Source organism: Rhinolophus sinicus, chromosome 4, assembly GCF_057876585.1.
Source record: "Rhinolophus sinicus isolate RSI-liver-muscle chromosome 4, RSI-T2T, whole genome shotgun sequence".
Lineage (NCBI taxonomy): Eukaryota > Metazoa > Chordata > Mammalia > Chiroptera > Rhinolophidae > Rhinolophus > Rhinolophus sinicus.
Window position 1 is genome coordinate 75329870 of NC_142504.1, and position 24468 is coordinate 75354337.

At 36.1% G+C, this 24468-nt stretch overlaps 1 protein-coding gene and 1 long non-coding RNA gene across 5 annotated transcripts in view; one reads left to right on the plus strand and one right to left on the minus strand.

The window, feature by feature from the left end:
- Window positions 1–20716, plus strand: part of YES1 (YES proto-oncogene 1, Src family tyrosine kinase) — a 72966-nt gene extending 52250 nt beyond the window's left edge. For all 4 annotated transcript variants that reach the window (XM_019741267.3, XM_019741265.3, XM_019741264.3 and 1 more), the window contains 9 exons: window positions 1733–1831; window positions 3324–3427; window positions 3521–3670; window positions 6284–6439; window positions 6607–6786; window positions 12860–12936; window positions 13654–13807; window positions 16882–17013; window positions 18028–20716. In XM_019741267.3, the coding sequence (XP_019596826.1) occupies window positions 1733–1831; window positions 3324–3427; window positions 3521–3670; window positions 6284–6439; window positions 6607–6786; window positions 12860–12936; window positions 13654–13807; window positions 16882–17013; window positions 18028–18236 (1261 nt within the window). In that variant the 3' untranslated portion in view covers window positions 18237–20716. The remainder of the gene's footprint in view (window positions 1–1732; window positions 1832–3323; window positions 3428–3520; window positions 3671–6283; window positions 6440–6606; window positions 6787–12859; window positions 12937–13653; window positions 13808–16881; window positions 17014–18027) is intronic.
- A 432-nt stretch (window positions 20717–21148) lies between these two features.
- LOC109452334 (uncharacterized) lies at window positions 21149–24250 on the minus strand. The gene is made up of 3 exons (XR_002138124.3): window positions 23916–24250; window positions 22188–22261; window positions 21149–22081 (listed from the first exon to the last, which is right to left on the minus strand). It is a non-coding gene; the product is annotated as an uncharacterized LOC109452334 (long non-coding RNA).
- Between the last annotated feature and the right edge of the window lie 218 nt (window positions 24251–24468).

The window sequence follows — 24468 nt, forward strand, 5'->3', positions numbered from 1 at the left end:
TCTCTCACTTGGCCCAGTCCCCACCTCCTGCCAGATTAAGTATGTTTCTTACCTGTTCATAGCAACCTGTGCAAACCTCAATCATAGCTGCCATAGCAATTTTGAATTATAATTTATCACGAGCTTATCATTCTTTTAGATAAGTGCTTCTCAGCCTGAGGCAAAATTTCCCAGGGTTATATGGCAATGTCTGGAGACATTTTTGGTTGTTCCAGTGAGGGTGCTGCTGCTGTCATCTAGTGGGTAGAGTCCAGGGATACTGCTCAGCATCCTGCAATGCACAGGACAGCCCCTCTCCTCCACCCCCAACAGAGACTTATCTAGCCCAGGGTGTCACTAATGCCGAGGTTGAGAAATTCTGCTCTAAACTGTGAGTTTCTTGAGAGTAAGGACTGTCTTTTTACCCTGTTTCCAGCACACCTGTCACAAAATCTGTCACTTAAAAGGTATTCAGTAAATATTTGAATGGTTAGTAGGATCAGTGAATGGTTAGTAGGATCAAATGCAAAGTTTTCAGTTTGTATACCTGAAAGTACTTAATGTATACTAGGAAACTACAAACCAAGTGTATGAGTTTGTAAATACTTGAATTACAAAAGGATTTTCATTTCATTTTCTAGAAAGCAAATGTATCTCAAGCATTTAATTAGATAAAATATTTTTAATACTTCTCTCTGGTAAAGCAAAACATAGTAGCGGAACTTATATGTGTATCTTCCTCATTAGAGACTGATAATATTCGCTCCTTTCACATTAATTTTAGAAAAGTCAAGCCTTATGTATTACAAACTACATATAGTTCTAAATTGCTTTTAGTCTTATTTGGATATTTAGGATAACATTTTTGTATATACTTTATTCCAAGAATTAATTTTTTTATTGTTATTGCCCGTTGATAATATTTTGGCCAATGTAACAGAAGCTCTAGGGCATCCTCTTTTCTTCCTAAAACAACTAAAGAGGAACATTGTAATTTTATGCACTGTTAAAAAGAAAAGCATTTGGCAATTTAAAAACAATGAACTACTAAAACATGGAGCAACATAAATGAACCTTGAAAATATTATGCTAAGTGAAAGAAGCCAGTCAAAAAGGCCATGTATTATATGATTCCATTTATATGAAATGTCCACAAGAGGTATATCCATTGAAACAGAAAGCAGATTAATGGTTGGCAGTGTTGGGGGTTGGAGAGGAGTGGGAAGTAGCTGTTAATCGATACGGGGTTTCTTTTGAGGGTGATGAAAATGTTCTAAAATGGATTGTGGTAGTGGTTGCACAACTCTCTGAATATATTAAAACCCACTAAATTGTACATCTTAAATGGGGGGATTCTATGGTATGCAAATTATACCCCAATAAAGCTTTTGAAAAAGAAAACAGTCAAAACTAAGTAATTTGAAAGATTTACCTCCTGAATTGTTTTATTCAGTATAGTTTATTGTCCTAGGTTGAAAAAGTTATGTAAAAAGTGATCTTATAACTAAGAAAGTGTAATTTTTTAAATTTGGTCTAGAGTAGAAATGCAGTTGTGCTTTTGCTTAGCCTTATTCCCTTAATTCATAAAATTTATTTTTTAGTATTCTTTTGAGTTTGATTCTTGATCAAATTAATGCATGAATAAAAAAATGGAAGAAATATCTTCTGTCTGCTTCAGATACAAGACCAAGCTGCAATCTGTGGCGCCGGAGCAGAAGTCTCCCTGTGGTGATTGTTGTTTTATGTGTTGCAGGGAAGGAGACTGGTGGGAAGCAAGATCGATTGCTACAGGAAAGAATGGCTACATCCCTAGCAATTATGTAGCCCCTGCAGATTCCATTCAGGCAGAAGAGTATGGCGCTACTTCATATTTTATTTATTGTTTTCATTTTTAAAATGTTTTAATGCACATTCTACTTAGCCACAACTTTACACACACAATTACATATCAGTCTTAATAAAACTAATGTATCATATTAATAGGGGATGTTACTTGAAAATTAATAATTAATGCCATAGTATGCACTTAACAGTAGGATCATAAATGAATCTGCATTAATACTACTGTTATGCCTTTACCTTTCCACCTTAAAAAAATTAGATTAGCCCTTTTTGTATTTTGCATACTCACTTCAAAAATTTACCATCTGATAGTATTTATATCACTGTTCATTTCTTGACTTAGGTGCTTGCCCCTCTGTGGGAGAGTATCCTTGTCTTTTAGGAAGTACCTACTGAAGTATTTAGGGGTAATGATTCAGTCTGTTTGCAACTTACTCTTAATCAGTTCAGAAAACAATATATACTCACACCTACACATATACAGGGAAAGAGAGACTGTGACAAAGCAAAATGTTAACAGTTGGGAAATCTGGGTGGAGGGTATCTGGGAGTTTCTATCTGCTAGTCTTGCAACTTTTAAAAAGTTGAAGTTCACCTTCAAGGACATACTACTTTTGGGTCAAACCAAGTTTATCTGGGACCCATAAATGCTACTTTATTTTCACATATTTAACACAGTGCCTTGGATATAATACCGTGTTTCCCCAAAAATAAGACCTAGCAGGACAATCAGCTTTAATGCGTCTTTTGGAGCAAAAATTTTACCATAAGACTGGATCTGATATAATATAGTATAAGATCGGGTCTTACATTAATTTTTGCTCCAAAAGACGCATTAGAGCTGATTGTCCGGCTAGGTCTTATTTTGGGGGAAACACGGTAGGTATTCTGTCAGTGATTGTTTGCTTTTATTGAGGATATGTAATTTGTCTTCATAGCTCTGTTCTGCTTTGGCACTTGTTACTTTCTGTTTTGTCGTTTTGTCTTTTTTCTCTGCTATTCTGTCAGCTCCTCCACAGCAGAAACTCATTTTTATTCACAAAACTGTATTAAACTAATTTAGAGTTCCTAATAATTTGGATATGGTTTACTTGCATCCTGCTGAATACACGTGATCACACTGTTGCCAGAGAACCACTTTTATTTTTCCTACTATAGTGTTAGCATTTCCTACTATAGTGTTAGATTGAAAGGCTCTGTCATTGTTGCTTTTCCTTCTCCATTGAGTACCAGTCCTGTGACTGTCAGGTGGAGTTTAAGAGACATGTTGAGTAAGCAATACGTAGAAATACTATGGCATAGTATATTCTAACAGTAATATTTATTTATAACATTCCTATTTAATAAAGAGCCTTCATTGTGTCTTACTGTATTTTTACGCTATGTTCTCTATAGCTGTGCTTTGTCATCCTCCCTAACCCGCTCCATTCTTACTAATACTTACATACAATTTTTCTTACCTTTACACCTCTCTAACTCAGAACACTTTTCATTTTTTCCAGATGGTATTTTGGCAAAATGGGGAGAAAAGATGCTGAAAGATTACTTCTGAATCCTGGGAATCAACGAGGTATCTTTTTAGTAAGAGAGAGTGAAACTACTAAAGGTATAAAAATTATGTTAATATAAGTATAAAAATTTTCTTAGGCAGTATTTTGAGAAAGATAAAGTAAAAAGTTTCATTCCCCTGCCCCTCCAGGTGCTTATTCCCTCTCTATTCGTGACTGGGATGAAGTGAAGGGCGACAATGTGAAACACTACAAAATTAGGAAGCTCGACAATGGTGGATACTATATCACAACTAGAGCACAATTTGAGACTCTGCAGAAATTGGTAAAGCACTACACAGGTATGTGACTATTTCAAAGGTAAAAATTATTTCCTTATGTTTTATTTTATAATGACAGAATCCAAGTTTCATGCCTGTTAAGGTTTAGCACGCTACTTCATATACGGCATGTTCTCACTAGATGTCTGTTGTATTCTAGTGTTTAAATGACGAATAGGTAACACTTATTACCTGGCTTAGATTCTTGGATGATGTGTTAAAACCACGTTATCATCATTTCAGTTCTTATTTAGGGACACTTATTAAGTAGGTAAAGCTGTTAAAGGGCTGGGCTATATAAAACTTCCTAAAGAATAAATCCAAATAAGATTTATTTATTAAATAAAATAAGTCCAATGAAGATGCATTTTTCTTTTCCTGGAAAATTAACCTGTAGCAATTATACATTCTTCAGACGTCAAGGGCCTTTGAAAGGTATTTAATACTAGAGTCTTCTGTCTCAAAATTTGTCATTGCCAATTGGATAAATGAATGCAACTGCAATTCTTTAAATGATTAATAATACTAGGGGAGAGGAAGTTTACATGGCAGTGTCTTCTTCAGTGACAGCTAGCTGCAAACTGAGTCTGTCAAGTCAACCACCAATGTTGACAATTGATCAAACATGTTGCCAAGCAGTGGCATCAGTGGTAATTGTACTTGTTAGAATGTGGGTTTGTGTGGTTACTTGTTGAAAATGGGAGAGAACTTGTCTTATTCACAATAAGAAAGATTGTATAAGCAGGATTCACAAGTCAAGCCATTATAAATTTGGGATTCCCTGTTTTTGTGTCTCCCTTATTTAAAAGTCAGTTCCCTTAAATGAAGTTTTTCCTTGATTTTTGGTATACCTCTTAACATTAGTGGTTATTAGAAATAACAATTAATGGTAACATTCTCTTTGTGAAGAAATAAAACACAGTAGTCAAAGGCAAAACTTTGGAGGCAGCCAGACCTAGAGTTTGAATCCCATCTCCATCACTTAGTAACTAGCTGACCTTGAGGAAAGTTGTTTAATTTTCCAAGACTCATATGAGCTATTTGTAAAGTGCTGAATTAGTGCAATGGCTGGGACATAATAACTGTTCAATAAATAATAACTTTTAAAATGTAATTAGCAAAATGTTTCATTTCTTTTTATGTTTTGCTTTATATATACAACTCCCCCCCTTTTTTTAAATTTAAGTTTATTGGGGTGATAATTGTTAGTAAAGTTACATGGGTTTCAGGTGTACAATTCTGTAATACATTATCATCTATGTCTCACATTGTGTGTTCACCACCCAGAGTCAGTTCTCTTTCCATCACCATATATTAGAGCCCGTTTACCCTCTTCTAGAGCCCTCCTCCCCCTTTACCCTCTGGCAACCTCTAAACTATTGTCTATGTCTGAGTTTTTGTTTCTTCATTTGTTTGTCTTGTTCTTTTGTTTTCAGTTTTATATACCAGATATCAGTGAAGTCATATGGTTCTCTACTTTTTCTGTCTGACTTACTTCGCTTAGCATTATACTCTCAAGATCCATCATGTTGTCACAAATGGTCTTATTTCATCTTTTCTTACTGCCGAATAGTATTCCATTGTATATATATACCACAACTTCTTCATCCATTCATCTATCGAAGGACATTTTGGTTGTTTCCATGTCTTGGCCACTGTAAATAAAGCTGCAATGAACATTGGAGCACATATGTCTTTATGGATAAATGGTTTCAGATTTTTGGGGTATATACCCAGGAGAGGGATTGCTGGGTCATGTGGTAATTCTATTCATAATTTTTTGAGGTAGCTCCACACTGCCTTCCATAGCGCCTGCACCAGTCTGCGTTCCCACCAACAGTGTATGAGGGTTTTTTTTTCTCTACAGCCGCTCCAACACTTGCTACTATTTGTCTTGTTGATGATAGCCATTCTAACTGGGATGAGGTGATATCTCATTTTGGTTTTTATTTGCATTTCTCTGATGATTAGTGATGTTGAGCATTTTTTCATATGTCTATTTGCCATTTGTATGTCCTCTTTGGAGAAATGTCTCTTCAGGTCCTCTGCCCATTTTTCAGTTGGGTTGTTTGTTTTTGTTGTTGTTGAGTTTCATGAGTTCCTTGTATATTTTTGATATTAGCCCCTTATCGGAGGCACTGTTGCAAAAATCTTCTCCCATTCAGTTGGTTTTCTATTTTGTCAGTGTTGTTTCTTTTGCTGTACAGAAAGAAGCTTTTAAGTTTGATATAGTCCCATTCATTTATTTTAGCTTTTACTTCCCATGTCTTTGGAGTCAAATTTATAAAATGCTCTTTGTCCGTAAGTTTAGTACCTATGTTTTCTTCTGTGCAGTTTATTGTTTCAGGTCTGATGCTTAAGTCTTTGATCCATTTTGAATTAATTTTGGTACATGGTGACAGATAGCAGTCGTTTCATTCTTTTGCACGTGGCTTTCCAATTCTCCCAGCACCATTTATTGAAGAGGCTATGCAACTCCCTTTTTGCATTTGTGCTTTTATATGAAAAAACTGATAGAACATTATGTTTTTGTTTTGATTGTCTATAATTTAAACTTTTTAAAACATTGATACTATATGTACCTTAATTTTTATAACCAATGCATTTTACAGTGTAGTTTATTCATTTATCTAGAACACGCCGATGGGTTATGCCATAAGTTAACAACTGTATGTCCAACTGTGAAACCCCAGACTCAAGGTCTAGCAAAAGATGCTTGGGAAATCCCTCGAGAATCTTTGCGACTAGAAGTTAAACTAGGACAAGGATGTTTTGGTGAAGTATGGATGGGTAAGAAGGCTGAACTTTTTTTTTTTTGTCGTCGTTTAGCCATAGATTAAAAAGTCACAATTTATGGTAAACTATGTTGAAATATTTAAGGTAACTACTGCTCATTGAAGTTTGGTTTAAATTCTCTTTAAGTGTTCATTAAAATGGTAAAAGTGTTGTTTCTCTAGGAACATGGAATGGAACCACAAAAGTAGCAATCAAAACACTAAAACCAGGTACAATGATGCCAGAAGCTTTTCTTCAAGAGGCTCAGATAATGAAAAAATTAAGACACGATAAACTTGTTCCACTATATGCTGTTGTTTCTGAAGAGCCAATTTACATTGTCACTGAATTTATGTCAAAAGGTATGTGTATATTGGTATCTCTTAGGGTATCCATGTTAATAAATTTTTTTAAAAACAAGTTTTCGTTTCTATTTTTATGCATACAGGTTTTTATTGTATAGTGTTTTCTTTTATTTATTTTTTATTATTGGGGAATATTGGGGAACAGTGTGTGTTTCCAGGGCCCATCATCTCCAAGTCGTTGTCCTTCAATCTAGTTGTGGAGGGCGCAGCTCAGCTCTAACTCCGGTTGACCGTTTTCAATCTTAGTTGCAGGGGGCACAGCCCACCATCCCATGCGGGAATTGAACCGGCAACCTTGTTGTTGAGTGCTCACTCTCTTACCACCTGAGCCATCCGGCCGCCCCTCCAGAAGCTCAGCAGCATCTCGTTGTCTTCAGTCTGGTTGTGGAGGGCGCAGCTCACTGGCCCATGTGGGAATCGAACCAGCAACCCTGTTGTTCAGAGCGCACACTCTAACCGACTGAGCCATTCGGCTGCCCCTATTTTATAGTGTTTTCTAATTTAAGATTTTAATATAGACATTTGAAAAGAGAAAATAATGACATTTTGTTTAACAGAAGTGATTTGCTGCTGTTATTATTCCAAGGGATAGTACAAAGTTTAAAAAGGAAATAAAGCAGAATGAATTTATTTTGAAAGTAGTCCCTCATTCCATTTAACACTTTGTAAGCGGGCATTTTCCCGCCAAATCGCGTCGTAACGCGGGGCTTTTTTGACATTTTCTCGCCAAAATTAGATTTTCCGTAAAATATTCATATCTTTCGATCTATTTGATATTTTTCTATGAAACTTTCAGTGTTTTAGTTTAAAAAGAGGTCTCTATTTATTTACTTTGCAAAACTTTTGCCGGTTCCAACTAGAGGCGATATGACGAGTTTACTCGTTTTCCACAAACAATGTGTTAACTATAAAGGAAGGGGAGTAGCTAGGAAAATGAAAAAAAATAAGTACTTGTACAAATTGAATTAAAATATTGCAATCCGAAAGATTTACATCATTAGTACTAAAGCAAAGAAATCAGGTAAATTAATTTTATCTCATTTTAATATAAACATAATCATCATAGGACAGCTAAAACTTTCTTTTTCTAGATTTCTACTATCAACTGAAATGTCTCGCATTCCACAAAACCCCAGACTCCAAGGTGGGATCTTTAGTAACAGGGTTGGTTAGGGCCAGGATAAAGAGAAGGGAAGGTTTCTCTTCCCTCTTTTTTCCTTTGCAAGTGATGCTTTAGACATGGAACCAGTAAGTCATAAAATATGCTGATAGATTCGCTTTTTACCCTTTTGAATTTTATCTACATTTTTTTTACTCTTAACAAGTCACTGATCCATAGTTAACACTGAGTATGTCATCCCTCTTCAGTAGTTCATCTCAGCCAATGATTCAGTTCCATCTAGTGGTGACAGGGCCAACTACAAGCTACATGTTCGCTATAGGAAACCAACAGAAAAACTAAAAGGTTAACAACTGACATAGCCTACTAATTGATAACCAAAACATACCTAACGCCCAAAAGCACATGGCAATTTGGGAAAGGAACCTGTACTACAAACCACTGCCAAATACTCCATTTCAGAATACATTGGATGAACTAGAAAGGGAAGAAAGAAAAGGGACAACAAAGAGGAGGTTTAAAATCACAATATTGATAGCATAACAATATAATGGAGGTAAAGCTAATGGTCCATAATATTGATTTCAAGAATTGTTTAATTGAGGGAGCATGGTAGAAGTCTGTGTTGTCAGGTTGCTGGGTTGGGATTATTTCTAGATGGGAAATACAGAATGCAAGATCACAAATGTCCCTTCTAGTTTTAAAACTCTGTAATTCCCAGTTTTGCTATTTAGGTACTTAGCAGTTAGCCCTATGTAATCCATCCAAGCTCATTGCCTCAAGTGCTTCCACATAAACCCAGTTTTCTGGCCAAATGGGTCTTCTTGTTCCTTGTTTCCATGAGTTTTTTCATGTTAATTTCCTTACCTGGAATTTGGTTTCCCTGTCTCTTGACCAGTCTGTCAATTATACTTCTTTCAGATTGGACTTAAGTCAGGTGTTAGAGGGCTTCCATTAATATCCCAATCTGCTGTTATCATGACATGCTTTAAAGTCTTTATTAGATTTCTGGAGTCAACTACTCTAGAAATCATTAACAGCCAAAATGTATTGAATGCCTCTAATGTACAAGGTACTGCTAGTCATTATAAGGTATCAAAGACATAAAGCTGCTCAAGTAACTTACATTAAATTTGGAGAGAAAAGACCAAAACTTCTGAAGAGTTAATTTTCAGTATAAAAGTAAACAACAGTTCACTGTAAACAAACAAAATTACAGGCCAAAGCATAATGAATTTCCAGGTGTTTGACAGTAAGTGTAATAGGAATTGAGGAAGAGATCACACAGACTGGAATAGAGAAAAATTAGAAAAGATAAGTCTTGAACTGCCCTTCAAGGTTATAAAGGATGAGGGTGGGTAAAGGGAAGGGTGGGTAAAGGTATTTCTGCAAAGCTAGGAGGATTGAGGAAATGGGTAACAAAGCCATGGCTAGTGGGAAGTACAGAAGTAGTAGAAGAAACTAGTTGGAAATGAGACTAGAGAGGTACGTGAGACAAACTTAAGGATTGCTTTGAATCGATTTCACTGTTATTTATTGACTATCTACTCTCTGCCAGGGTCATGAATGAGCTTCAGAAGGTCCATGATCTTCCTCTGAAGTTAATGTATCAGCTTTTGCATACTTAACGTATGTTTTCTGGAAAGAGAGTTCATAGCTTTAATCAGATTCTCAAAATAACACATGAACCAAAAAAAGATTAAAGATCACTTAATAAGATCTAAAACATTCTATGATAAATTTGAAACATTTGAAGTGGGATGGGATTTGTTGTGATTGGTTAAAAATCAGAGAAGAGGAATTGTGAAAATGATACAAATTCTAATTAATCCTGAATTTCTATGCTTTGCAGCTTTTGCACTATTTTAGCACTTATCTGTTGTTACAGTGAATGCTGTTCTACTTAGTGTATTGATCAAAGAACTGTATCTTCTGCTTTCTATATATTCTGCATTGTCATGTATGAGGTGTGATAAAACATATGAATGTTTAAATAAAATTTATTACAGTAAAAGACACATTGCCATTAATCCCCCTCAAAATACTCTCCCTCGCTTCAAACACACTTATCCCATTGGTCTTGCCACTTTCTGAAGCAGTTCTAGAAGTCCTCTTTTGTGAGTGTCTTTAGTTGCGCTGTCATGGCTGCCTCTATGTCCTGAATCATTTTGACTTTGGGAAAGAGCAGAAGTTGCACGGTGCCGTATTCAGTGAATGAGGTGGATGAGGACACACTGTAATGTTTTATTTGACAGAAATTTCCGTACCAGAAGCAATGTGTCACACTGAGCATTTCCATTGGGATAAAAAAATACGGTGAATGCTGCTTCCGAGTGCGATCCAATGGAAAGGCAGGGCTCTTCAGTACGGGAAGTGGTGAGTCGAACCTTAGTAATGTTGTGTGACAAGTTTCAACTTGTTCAGTGCAGTCGGATGTGAGCTCCGGTTGAGAGAAGGTGTGTTTTAAAGTGTGCCATAAACCATCCTCCATCATGACAGCTCTCCATGTTACACGTCACTTCTAGTATGGCAATTTCTGTCAAGTAAAAACATTACTGTATGTCCTCATTCATCTTATTCACCGGATCTGGCACCGAGCGACTTCTATCTCTTCCCCAAAGTCAAAATGATTCAGGACATCAAGGTAGCTATCACAGCACAACTAAAGACTCTCACGAAAGAGGACTTCCAGAATTGCTTCAGAAAGTAGCCAGAACAATGGGATAAGTGTGTTTGAAGCGAGGGAGAGTATTTTGAGGGGGGATTAATGGCAATGTGTCTTTCACTGTAATAATTTTTTTTTAATTTAAACATTCACCGTATTATTTGATCATACCTCAGTACTTGCCTCGTTTTGCACATGTGCAAGAGTTTGTAGTGCATTGGCTGACAACAGCATTAGCATTACATGGAAACTTGTTAGAAGTGCAAACTTGGGATGAGGCCCAGTAATCTTCACTTCCCCACCCCCTTATGTAATAGTCCATTGACGCTGTCAATCCCATTTATTAAATCTCTCTGGAAAATTTCCCCTTCTCGCTGTTCCAACTATCATTGCTAGATTTTAACATAATAGTCTCTCTTTCCTAGACTACTGCACGGAATTTAAACTTACTCCTTTTATGCAGTTTGGCCCAGTTTCATTCTTCATGTTACCATTGGAGATACTGCTTTTTTAACCTAAATCCTATCGTATTACTTCTCAGCATAAAACTTCATATAAAAAGGATAAAGCCCATTTATGCATTACCTTCTGTGTTCCGACTCTTTCCTTCTGCAGCTTCATTCTCATTAGTTTCCATCTTTGGGCCCTGTGTTCTTACATAACAGGGACTGTTTTCAGTTCCCCGAACTTACTGTGCTATTTCATGGATTACAGCCTTTGTGCTTGTTACTTCTTCTTCCTGTAATTCCCTGTTTGCCCTCATTCTGCCTTTAAAATGCATTCCCTCTTTGAAGCCTTATCTGACTTGTCCATAGAATTAACTATATCCATTATGTCTCCACTGTCGTTTCTACAATTACTTTTATTACACCCACTGTACAATATTTGTTTGCATATATTTTATTGTTTCTAGGTCTATACTTGCATACTAGACCAAGATCTTTCCAAGGGCAGAGACCATGACTTACTTATCTTTGTATCTTCTATGCCTTTTACAGTGTCTGCCATGACCCTGAATAAATATTTGAATGGGCAGATAAATGGACAAACAATAATGTGCTATCCCTACAGTAGACAGACCAGAAGAAATATAGATGTTCTCTGACTTTGAAATTGTATAAGTGAAACTAAGTCATGATTTTTCCTGTTTCATAATCCTGTCAACATAGAAGGAGCTTTCTTTGTCTTGTTTTATTATACTTCTTTTTTGAACTTTGAAATTTACAGAAAAGTTGCAAAAATAATACAAATAATTTCCATATGTATTTCAGCCAGATTTGCCAATTGTTAACTAGATATATCTATCAGTATATAAAATATAACGGTTTTCTCCTGAACCATTTAAGAGTACATTGCGAACATTATGTTCCCTTTACCTCTGAATAACTTCAGTGTTTGTCTCCTAAAGACAGAAACACTGTCTTAGATAACCACAATGTAATGATCAAATTCAGGAAATGTAACATGGATATAATTCTGTTATCTACTACCAGTCCATATTCATATTTCAACAGTCATCCCAATGATGTCCTTAATTATAGCAGTTTTTCACTGATCTAGTATCCAATCCATGGTCATGGGTTTCTTTTAGTTGTAATTTCTATTTGGTCTTCTTTAATTTGGAGCAGCCCCTCAGCCTTTCTGGTCTTTCATAGCATTGTTATTTTTGAAGAAAACAGTACCATTTTATAAAACGTGTCTTAATTTGGGTTTGTTTGATATTTTCTCCTTATTAAATTCAGGTATATGGTAAATTTTTAACCAGTAATAGAGGTTTAGCAGCTAGACTTTTCTAGCCTTTCTCTCATGGTACTTTGCTATTCTATATCTTCTGCTAAAATTGAGAAACATTAGTTGGATTAACACTTCCATGTCAACTCAGCCACTTAGATTTAGTTTTAAGTACCCAAAATACTCCCAGTTGTCTGAGCTCTTGATTCAGATTGACTTAAAAATATATAAGTATCGAATACTACTTTTTGAATCAAAATTGGGACTGTTGATGTTGATCAGAGCGTGGAATGCCTATAATCTGATGAGGTTATTGCACTTTCCCTTTTTTCAGACGTTATTGGGAGAAATTTATAAAATTTCAGATTAAGGACCTCTTCTAGAATCTTAAAGATAGTTATTTAGAAATGCCAAAGCTGTAAAAAAATATTAAAGAATGAAAAGCTGAAGTGTGTTGTGTTGTGATGTGGTGATTTGTTTAGAGGTGGGGGAATGTTTTCAATCCTAATTTAAGATTTGCTTATTTTCCATGAATGTCTTGCTGTCTCTTCTAGGGAGCTTATTAGATTTCCTGAAGGAGGGAGATGGAAAGTATTTGAAGCTCCCACAACTGGTCGATATGGCTGCTCAGGTATTTGTGTATCCGTGTATCTATTTGAATTGAAAGTTTACATTAAAAATGTAAAATAATTTTAGTAGAATACTGTTGTTTATATAATGAAATCATGGATTTGTCGAGCTGGAGAAGATATTAGAGGTAATTCAGTCTGATCTCCTTATATTAGAGATAGAATAGTTTCCAAGACCAAGAGGTATCTAAAATTCATATAACGTTAGTATTAGAATCAGGCATGTAACTCCTGTTACAATTCTGTCTTGATCATACAGATTTTCAGAAACATATGTATCCACAAATATAAAATCTGTATGTATGCGTATTTATGTTTCAAAAGATAAATTTTAAGACAATGAATGATTGCTATTCCAAAGAAAATAGTACTATTGGAAATCTAAAGTATAGGCTGAAATTTAGAGAAACTTTATCTTAAGAAAATGTACATGTAAGACTTTAGCATATGCCAACTCTAATCCACATTCCTGAATTCAAGGCTCATAAACACTCCATAGTAGGGGTCGGCAAACTATTTTTGTAAAGTCCAGATAAATGTTTTGGGCTTTGTAGGCCACATACATCACTGTTGTTTCTCCTTCTCTTCCTCCTCCTCTCCTCTTTCCCTCCTTTCCTTCTCTTTCCTTCCTCTCTGCCCCCCTCCCTCCCATTCTCCCTGCCTCTCCTCCTCTTCTCCCTTTTCCCTTTATGTCATACTTTTTTTTTTTTCTTTCCAAGATTGCTGATGGTATGGCATATATTGAAAGAATGAACTATATTCACCGAGATCTTCGAGCTGCTAATATTCTTGTAGGAGAAAATCTTGTGTGCAAAATAGCAGACTTTGGTTTAGCAAGGTTAATTGAAGACAACGAATATACAGCAAGACAAGGTAAAACTAGTTTTTAATAAATGCTTCTAACCTAAGGTTCAACAGGTTTTCTTATTTATCATTCTTTTGAATCTACACCGTTTTACAGAATAAGAATAGCTCTAGATCCTCAGAAGAGAAAGAAATACTGATTTTATTCATAAACTTATATGCAATACATGATACTATCACTTTCTGATAATTATTTCCTCGAGGAAGAACTTGACAGGATGTTCTTTGCATTTAAATAGAGCTCCCTTTATACTCCCTTTACACTTCTCTTTACACTTCTTGTGGCATGCCAACAAATAAACATTTTTAAATTCCTTTTGTAATGAACTTCAGAACCATTGAGATTTTACTACACTAAGGAGCAGAAAAGGTATTTCGAAGCTATATTAAGAAATAGCATACAATTTTATAAAGGTTTTGAAAACCATTTCTATGCCAGATTTATAGTAATTCTTTATTATATATAAAATTGTGATAAATAAAAACATTTGGAAGATTGACTCTGCAAAGAGGGAAGGGGCCTTGTAGAAATTAACATAGGCTCATTCTTCTATTTTGGCATCTGTCTCTAAACACATTTAGTACACACTTAATGAACACACATAATATATGCATACGGAAAGAGTATGGGTTTTTTAATCCCAGTTCCATCTCTTATTAGTCCAGAAATTTCAACCAAGTTATCAAAGCTCTTTGACTGAGCCTCGGTCTCCTCACTTACAAAGACTACATGGTAATTTTTACTTTTCAAGATTCTTGTGAAACTTTAATGAAGTAATAGACGTGTAGCACCTGACATTACCTAACATAGTAGATGCTCAGTAAATATCAGAGCTTACATTTTAACGGGAAAAGTAGACCTATATGTAAATTGTTGTGGAGAAATGACAAGGACCGAGAGACTCAAGCAGCATGCAGAGATCAGGGAGAACATAGCTTTATTATGCCGACGGGCTCAGCGGGATTGTTCCCAAAAAACTGAGCACTTACCGGAGTCGGGCGCTTTGTTTTATAGGATTAGGCTTCCGGGTTTGGGGGGATTCGCGCTATTGCTATTGTGACGCTAGGGATTGGTTAAATCTCGCCAGGGTGCCGGGAAGTCCGTCCCTAACAGCTGTGATCGTTCAACATTGTTTTGACGGGGAGGCTTCTAACTATAGAGCCCGCCAGAGACAGCTCTGATAAGGGGGGTTTACGCTCTTAGCAGGGGGCCTGCCGGAGACAGCTCCTATAAGAGGGGGATGGAGCTCTTAGCGGAGCCTGCCAGAAAAAAACGTCCTGACAAAATAACTATAAAGCAAGCTATAGTTACTAATGTCATTAATAACTATAGTTATTAAGTTTAATTAATGTCAAAAGTGGGAAGCACTGTGGGAAAGCAGAGAGAGCAGGAAAGACTTCACACAGGTGATGGCTTGAGAGCAGGACCTTGAAGAGAGTGTAGCTGACAGGCAGAGATGGAGTAAGGTCCAATACACACCACTACATAGGTGGTTCATCCTGCATGAAACCTTCAGTGATCCTCCACACCTACAAAAATTATGGCTTATCCTTTACCACCATCTCCTACTCTCTAGTTCCACTTTTCCTGTAACAGATATTTGAGTCCCTCCATGTGCTAAGCGCAGGGCACAGCTGTAAGAGGGCATGGTTTCTGTGATCCAGGAGCTCACTGACTAACGCCTGAGAACGAATTGTAAACAGACTAGTAAACCCAGTATAAAGGTTAGTGAAGGTTTATTTAGTAAACACAGCAAAAAACAAATGTTTTTCATCTATCTGTTACCATCTCCTATTACCGTTTCATAAAAGCATTTTAGCACTACATAAGTAGGAAGGACGTAATCTCAGAATAAAGGACATACATATAAATTAATGATTTCAACTTTCTGAATTGATATGTAATCCTTTTTCTCTCTCTTTTTTTAATCAGACTGTGATTTTTTTTTTTTTATCAGACAGTGACTACATTGGTACACAAACCATTAGGAACTGTTGTCTTAAACACCAGGTTCCAATCGGGGGGATTTTGTCTCCTAAGGGACATTTGGTAATATTAATATCAGTGTCTTGAGACTTTTTGGTGGTTACAAGTGGGAGGCTGCTCCTGGCATCTGGTGGGTAGAGACCAGATGTACTGCTGAACATCCTACGATGTGGAAACTAATCCCCCACCAAACAAAGAATAATCATGTCCCAAATGCCAGTAGTGCCAGGTTGAGAGACCCTGCCTTCAGCAGTGCTTTCTTTTCAACCTCCGTACCTTTGTGCAGTTCCCTCCAGCTAGAATATCTTTCTATTCTTCTACTATAATCTTTACCTTTAAAAAGTCTAACCATTTTTTAAGGCTTAGCTTAACTTAGCCCCTTTTCTAATGAAACCTTTTGTGATTGTACTAGTGAAAATTGATTTTCTGTTAGAATATCTAAGGAACTATTTTACAGCACTGTATACATACACATAGAAATAACTTGAAGTATGTGAGACACCTGTAATCGCCACTTTAAGTATATAAGCTTCACAAAGGCTGTCTTCTGCCATAACAATGAGCATAATGTCTTGTACATAAAAAGCATATACTAAATATTTGAGTAAATAATATAGGCTTTTAAAAATAGTACAATAAAATTTTCCAGAGATATGAAAAAAAAGAGATTATGGTCAAAAAACAGTGGACATTAGAACCTAACAGAATATGCCCTCTTCACCCAAAGTTTAGTTATAGCTACTAGGTGATAGACTTACTTAAAAGCTAAAGGTTCTATAATCCATGTTTTTGGTTGCTTGTTATTAGAGTTTCTATTTCTGTTTTTCTCTTTTAATGGTTAATGGTTCTGTCCCCACCAACAATACTTTTTTTTATGTCACTGAATATCTTATCAGGAATAAATGTGATTTATTTTAATACAAATTTTAAATAATAAAATATTTTTCCGTATATCTTATACTTTTGAAAAATGTAACACTGATGACACATACAATAAAGATATTGACCAAAAAAAATTAGCCCTCCTTATGCCATATTTACACAAATAGATTTTTAAAAACAATTTACTTAAGCAAGATTGTCAATAATGTTTTAGGTGCAAAATTTCCAATCAAATGGACAGCTCCTGAGGCTGCATTATATGGTCGATTTACAATAAAATCCGATGTATGGTCATTTGGAATTCTACTGACAGAGCTGGTAACAAAGGGCAGAGTGCCATATCCAGGTAAGCTTGCATTTCATTAGCTCTTGGTTATCCCATCAGTGACTAACTTGAGTTTGTTAGGAGCAGAAATGCAAGGGGGGGAGAGAAAGGCCTTCATTTCTTGTTTCTGTCTGTCTTTTCTGCCCTTCCTTTCTTTTTTTATTTTGGCATTGGGTGGACAGCAGCCTTTGAGAGTCACAATCCTTGAGTTAGGGCAAGCACATGAGGTGTGCCCCACATTCATCTCAGCTTTTTCCCTTAGGGCACTTTCCAAAAGGGCCATTTACCTCTGCTATTCTCTCAGATAATAAACCCCACCCTGTGATAACTAACAACTAACACAGGGTGACCTTCAGATGGGGGTAGGGGGATTACAAAGAAATACCAGAAAGGAACTGTGTAATAACTTGAAGAAAATCAAACAGGTGATATTAGATAAGGAAACTGTTTCAGGAGAGTGATTTGATAGAATGTTACATAGTAGGTATATTTGGCAAAACCAGGACTAGAACTCTTTCTTCTGAATTCTGTTTTAAAGTCACTTTAGACACTATCTTGTCACTGTTCCTCAGTAGCCTAAGTTTGGTCATTAATAACTGCTACTATCAGAAAGTATCAGTACCTCAAAGTAGCGTCCTAAATTTTCATTAATCAAATGGAGTTGGCTTTTGAAGGCATTAGTGTTAAAAGAAAGGGTTTAGGTGGAATGAAAAAGTTAGACATGTTGAAACAGGCTAGCATTTTCTAAGCTCTTCTTGATACACTTTGACATAGAAAATTTACTTTATTTCTTCATTAAAATAACCTTTTACTAAGTAAACTTACTGTACTTTGAATCAGTTCATGGCTAGGGGATTTGTTCTGTTCTTTTCCAGTTTTGAGAAATGATTGACATACATACATCACTGTATAAGTAAGGTGTATAGCATGATGGTTTGATTTACATATATGTTGTGAAATTTACCACAGTAAGTTCATTGTATGCTAGTGGTGTTTGGCATCGTTATTGTTTAATGTTTGAATCTTGTGTGTTAGGTATGGTAAACCGTGAAGTGCTGGAACAGGTGGAACGAGGATATAGGATGCCTTGCCCTCAGGGCTGTCCAGAATCCCTACATGAATTAATGAATCTTTGTTGGAAGAAGGACCCTGATGAAAGACCAACATTTGAATATATCCAGTCCTTCTTGGAAGACTACTTCACTGCTACAGAGCCACAGTACCAGCCAGGGGAAAATTTATAATCCAAGTCACCTATTTTATATGCACAAACCTGCCAAAATGTAAAAACTTACGTAGACTTCTTCACTTACGTACAAGAATCGAAAGAAGAAAATCTTCACTCTGCATGTTTTTAATGGTAAACTGGAATTCCAGATCTGGTTGCACAAAACCACTTTTTTTTTCCTAAGTGTTAAACTGTAAAGTACCAATGATGAATTTTCAACTTATTTCAGGGTCCAAAGAAAAATATAGCTAAGATATTGATGATAGTTCGATATAGCATGACAATGAAGAGTAACAAGGCTACTGTTTATAAATCACTTCCTTTCTTTTGTTCCCCAAACTCAAAATTGTTAACAAAATTATTTACCATTATAGAAAAAATTGGGGAGATCAAAACAATACCATAATAAAATCTAAAATCAAGGAACTTCATGGGACCAAACAATTCCATTCCATTTCTAAAATTTTCTTCAATTCATTATTCTCAAAAGTTTTTTTTATATGTTGAACATTTAATATGCAATCTTAATATATGCCTCCCTTGCATGGAAATCAGCAAGGTTTTAGCAGCAGAAAGGAATACAAACAACATCTAAAACTTGATTAAATGTTAATGACAGTGGGATTTGAAAGTATAATGCACTATGTTAACACTCAAACTCATGGAACTGGAAAATAGAAGAAACTTTTCATTTTAGTCATTTCTGAAAAGCTCAGTTTCGAATAATGAAGGTAACTAGAAAGTGATTTAATCTTTTATAAGGTTGCATTGATTTTTTATTTAAAGGCAGTATGTAATTGAATTTGTACTATCCAATCCAAGGGGGTAAAGTCCCAGTGTTTAAGTAGTCCTTTTTTAAAAAATAGACTGGTGGTGTGGATATTGCTAAGTACGAACTTATGGTGATAGTTGCCACAAATGTAAAATATCACTAGATCAGGGACTTGAATGCACTTTTGCTCTTATTGCAGATACCCTAACAGAGAGGAAAATGTATTTAAAAGAAATATGAGAAAAGAAAATGTGAAAGTTTTACAGATAGAGGGATGGAATGTTGTTTAATGTTGGTGTTACGGAGTGACAAAGTGGCTTTGCTGGCAGTCAGAAGTTCCTCACTTAACCTATTTTGTGAAATTTTAAGAGTTATAAGGTATGACTATAAGACAAATCTTACAATAAACACTAAATGAATGTTATAGCCTTAAAATAAGTTAAGGTTTTCCGCTAATTCCAGTGATACAGCTTTTATGCAAAACATTTTTTAAATCCCCGTTTTCAAATCTGTGTTGAATCTACATTTATTTTTTAAATATACTTAATGGTGACAATTTTTTTCCCTTATAGAATTTAGTTGATATGGAGTGTAAAACTTATTCAGAATGATAACGGGGTGAAAAGAGGGGACAGTTTTTTCCCTTTTAAAGTACAGAAGTGAAACATATACAAAATAAGACTGATTTTTATGACTCAGAAATTCTAAAATGTGAATTTGAATAGCATTACTGGCTTAAGGATTTAGCAAAGGAACTGAATCTGACAAAGTAAGTCTGGTATTTATGTTTTAAAATACTCTTTTATAGTCACACTTTAACTAAAGCAATACATCAGGTCCCCATATTTTAGGAATATAATTTTTACCTACCATCACTTACCTGATTTAATCATTAAGTTTAAAATTCTGTGCCATTTTATCTATGTTGGAACTCAAACCATTTTAAAATGTGACAGATAAACTTCATGTAAGTTGGCAACAGTTCTGGTACTAAAAATTATTGTGGTTTCTTATGTTTACATAACCTGCTTAGTATTGAATCCCTCTTCAAAGAGGATCTTCCTACGAAGACTGCCATCATCATTTACCCTTAACGTCTGCAACCTGTGACATCAGATTTTTAAAGGGCTTCATGTGAACTATGATAACAATTTTTCTAGCATTTAAAAAAGGATAATAAAATTATATGTTTATGTACTAATTTTGTTCCAAAAACATAAGCCAGGAAAAGTTGATGGTATTTATTAGGTTTTAACTGAATGGAGCTGTTCCTTATAATATCAGTTGTATAGTAAGGGAGTAACACTAACTCAATGTGTATTCAGTTCAAATGGTTATTTTTAAATTTCCAAGAAAAATAAACAACTTTGTACATTTGAAGATTCTTTTCCAACAGCTTTTCATCTTCAATATCTTAATGTGGACCTTACCCAAAAAAAAGTTGGCAAAAATGATCTTCTAGCACACTTTTCAAATAAGTAATGGTAGCCTAAAACTTAATATTTTTATAAAGTATTATATTGTTTTGTGGATAAATGAAATAAAAATTCTCATTGAATGTACCCATTTATCTTTTTAGCTACTATTCATACTTTCGCATCCATTTTTTTGAATTGGTATTTAAAGTAAAGTATGTTCTGAATTTGTTCTTTTATTGGGGGAAAAAAAAGTGTTCACTTATAACTCTTAATAAAGAATTGATTTAATTCTGCTCAAGTCCAAAACATTGAACTCATTCTATGTGGTTAATTTTCCTTGTCAGGTGAGTGACATTATTTTTACAAGTTTTTTTGTTTTGTTTTTTTAAATTATACTAGCAACTACAGATAATGATTGTACAGAGAAACATAAGTGATTTGAGTTAAGCTATTCATAGAGAATCTGTGTTGAAGAATATAAAATAGAATAACTTTTGATCATGAGGGATTTAATTTTATAAAAATGAAAAATACATGAGCCTTATTTCTGTGTGTTCTAACTTCTATAAGTATAATGAAAATAAAGTTATACTAAATTATGAATGGCCAATCAAAAGCATTTGTTATTTTCAATAAGATATTAATATTAATTATCTTTTACTATATTATCTAAAATTATTAGCTTTGTTGTTCCCTAGTGATTGCAGAGTAACATTTAATCAAACACATAATTTAGTAAACATTTATTAAATATTTTTATACAGTATAGTAATAGTTCCTCAATATTTTCCTAGTTTGCTAGTTGCTCTTAATTTTGCATGTAATTTTTGACATTTAAGTTTGTACATTTGTATATTGTCAAATCTCCTTTTTAATGTTGAAAAAGTCCTTTGCATCCCAAGATTAAATATTTGTCTCATCTGTTATATTTTATACTTTTCATTTTTCACATTTCTCTTTAATTCATTTGGAAGTTTTTTGGGTATAAAATGTGATTTATGGGTCTAGCCTGATTTTTGTTCCCATATAGTTAATTTTCCCAGCACCATTTATTGGTTAATTCATTCCCGTTCACTGGTTTGGGTTCTTTATTTATGCATATATCTACACACATCTGTTTGTCCATTCTTCCGTCAACATAACAGTCAATTACTAATCACTTGATAATGCATTTTAATAATTAAGCAAATTATCTTTGATACATATATTTTTAAATCTTGTTATTCCTGCAAATTCTTCATGAAGTTTAGACTTTATTTTTCATATTCCCAAAAAATTCAAGTGAGATTTTGGTTAGGATTACATTATGCTTATAAATTAATTTGGTAAGAATTAACATCTTTCAAATGTCTTCCCACCCCATTTATGCAAATCTTCATTTACATCTCTTCATAAAGTTCTTCTCCAAGACTTTTGTCTATAGCGTTGGAAGATGAATCTCATCTCTTGTCTACTGATACTGCTGTAAAGATGCCATCCCAGCTGCTGGAGAGCAGGTCTCCACTTTGTTACAAAAGAAACCAACGTGCAGAGATGAAAACAGTGGGCTTCAATAGCATTTATTTCCTTAAAACCAACACTTCCCCTACCCTTCTCCAGTTTCTCCTTTTTTTGTTTGACATCAAGTTGAGTTTCTGTCACCAACAACCAGAGTCCTGATTAACATTCAAACTGCCAATAGAGAAAGGAATACTTCTGATTAAATAAGCAGCAAGTGCTGGGCATCATCCAGTTGCCACTCCACATCCACACTGCTGGAAGGCTGACCTGCACTTACCTGTGAGTGCCCTCTCTGGTTTCCTGTTGGGTTAAGCCAATGAGAAACTCTTTTAACAGAAGATCAGAGGAAACCTGAAAAAGAGATCAAAGTATCCATCCGCTGGTTCCGTTCTTGTGAGGTTGGGCTGGCTGTCCTTCAATCAGATTCCTTTTAATATGGCCTCTCTCTTTCTTGGGACTGATAACAGCTCCCATCCCTTATCTCTTCTGCCTAGGGGTACTTCTAACTGGTTACTGTATTTTTGTGGTTCCCCTGTCTTGCTGGTCCCTTTTAAAGTATCCTTGATGTATCGTAATTTGAATGTGCCACCTGTTTCTAGTTGGGACCCTGATATTTGTCATACTACCAATAGTTGTATCAGTAGAAAATAGGAAATTTACATCATTACATCAAAGTGACAGTTGATACAAAATAGTAAAAGTTTATAATAGCAACATACAATATTGTATTAAATGTAAAATTACCATAAGATCTTATTAATTGGAGAGAAGAGCAAATTTTAAGCATATTTAATACTCCCAATTTCAAAACTGGAATCTTTTAAGAGTTTTTCAATTAAATTTATATTTTTCAAAAATTGGTAAACCATATGTGGTAAAACTCCATTAAACAGAATGATTGCTCGTTACATCCCAATTCAAAAACTGAATCATTCAATTCATGAATTGGATAAAAAATGAATAGGAATGAGGGGGTGGGAGTGTTCAGCGAAGAAAAAGAGAAAATGGAAGAAACAGGAAGTATGCAGAAAATTAGTAAAACAATGGGAGCTAAGTTAGACAATGTAAAAATTCCTTAGTAGCAAGAATGACCCACAGATCTTTAAGAAACATACTTAATACTGTAAAATGCTTGCTCAGCTCTCCTGTGACCACAAACCTTTCAAACCTGCTTTACACAGCTTTGTGTCAATGGCATTTAGGGAAGTAAAATAAAAATTAACATTTGCATTTCAGACTTCTCTTGGAAAATGAGAAGATGCAGCAACCGAGGGCTCTAATTTCCACAGGACCACAATCATGTAGCTAACTGGCTACCCCTTTCAAAGAGCAACGGCCCTTACCCAGTCACAGCTGCCTATTGTCTCAGTCCTTTGCTTCCTGGTGCTTGCCTAGCCTCTGTAGGCATTTGAGTTGACCATGTCAGCCTTAAGCCAAAATAATTCATTCAACAGGGTTATATGCATCCTGGAGCAGCAGAGGTGACTTGGGTGTCCCTGAAAATATCCCTGCCATACCCACAGGAACACGTTAATAGGATAGTATGTAGCATTGCTTCCCAAACATTTAATCTTCAAACCATTTCCCAGAGGTAGGAACTGAAAGGTGCTCAGTGAACCCTCCAAAACGGTATTAAAAACTAAACGCCTGTGCAAACTTTGGGGGTTGGGGGCGGGGGGGGGGGGGGAGAGTGTCCATAGCTTTCACCATGTTCTCAGAGGGAGCCTATAGCTCCGAAAATAAATCCTTGCAATCCGGAAGATAGAGCCCAGGATTTACAGGAAGACACTGCCACTTGGCTGTGTGGCCTCGGGCAAGTCATTTAAGTCACTTGATCTCTTTGAATCCCCATTTTTTTCACTAATAAAATGAAAATGACTTTCAGGGTTGGTCAAATAAGAGTTAATGTATTTAAAGCACTTTGCATTAGCAGGGGTGTATTAAGTGGTGACTTGCCTCTTAATTTATCAGGTGGCAAACTGAGGCTTAAGTCACTTAAACACACCTAGCATGTTCAAGCCCACGGCTATCCTGGCTGCGCCGGCCTCGATCTGCGGGCTCAGCAGCGGAGCCTGTGGCCCGAATCTGCTTCTAGGAGATCGCACTCTGGTCAGAAACCGGCTTCTTCCTCCTGGACGCAGCTCCCGGGAAGGTCACTTGGTGAGTTTCCAGTCCCGGGCAGAGCAGGGTCCTGCGGGGGCGCTGACAAGGCCTCCTTGTACCGGGGGTCCGCCGCGACCCTGAGCGGTTCGCGCGGGGAAACGCCGGCCAGTGCCGGGCGGAAATGAGGCAGGAATGCTGGTGGCTCCCGGGGAGCTGGGAGCTGGACCTGCAGCTGGGGTCCCGCCATATTCTCGTATGCGGCCACGCCCCCGGACCGCGCGGCCAATCAGAGCCCGCTGTGCCGGGCTCGGCCCCCTCCCGTCTCTCCTGTTTGGAGCGCAGGGTCCTGACCCGAGTTGGCAGCTAGGGCGGCTCCAGGAAGCGCTGCGACATGGTGTGGCAGGATCTCCTGGCTCTTGGTCGGCGACGTGCGCTTCTCCACGTCGCTCGGGGTG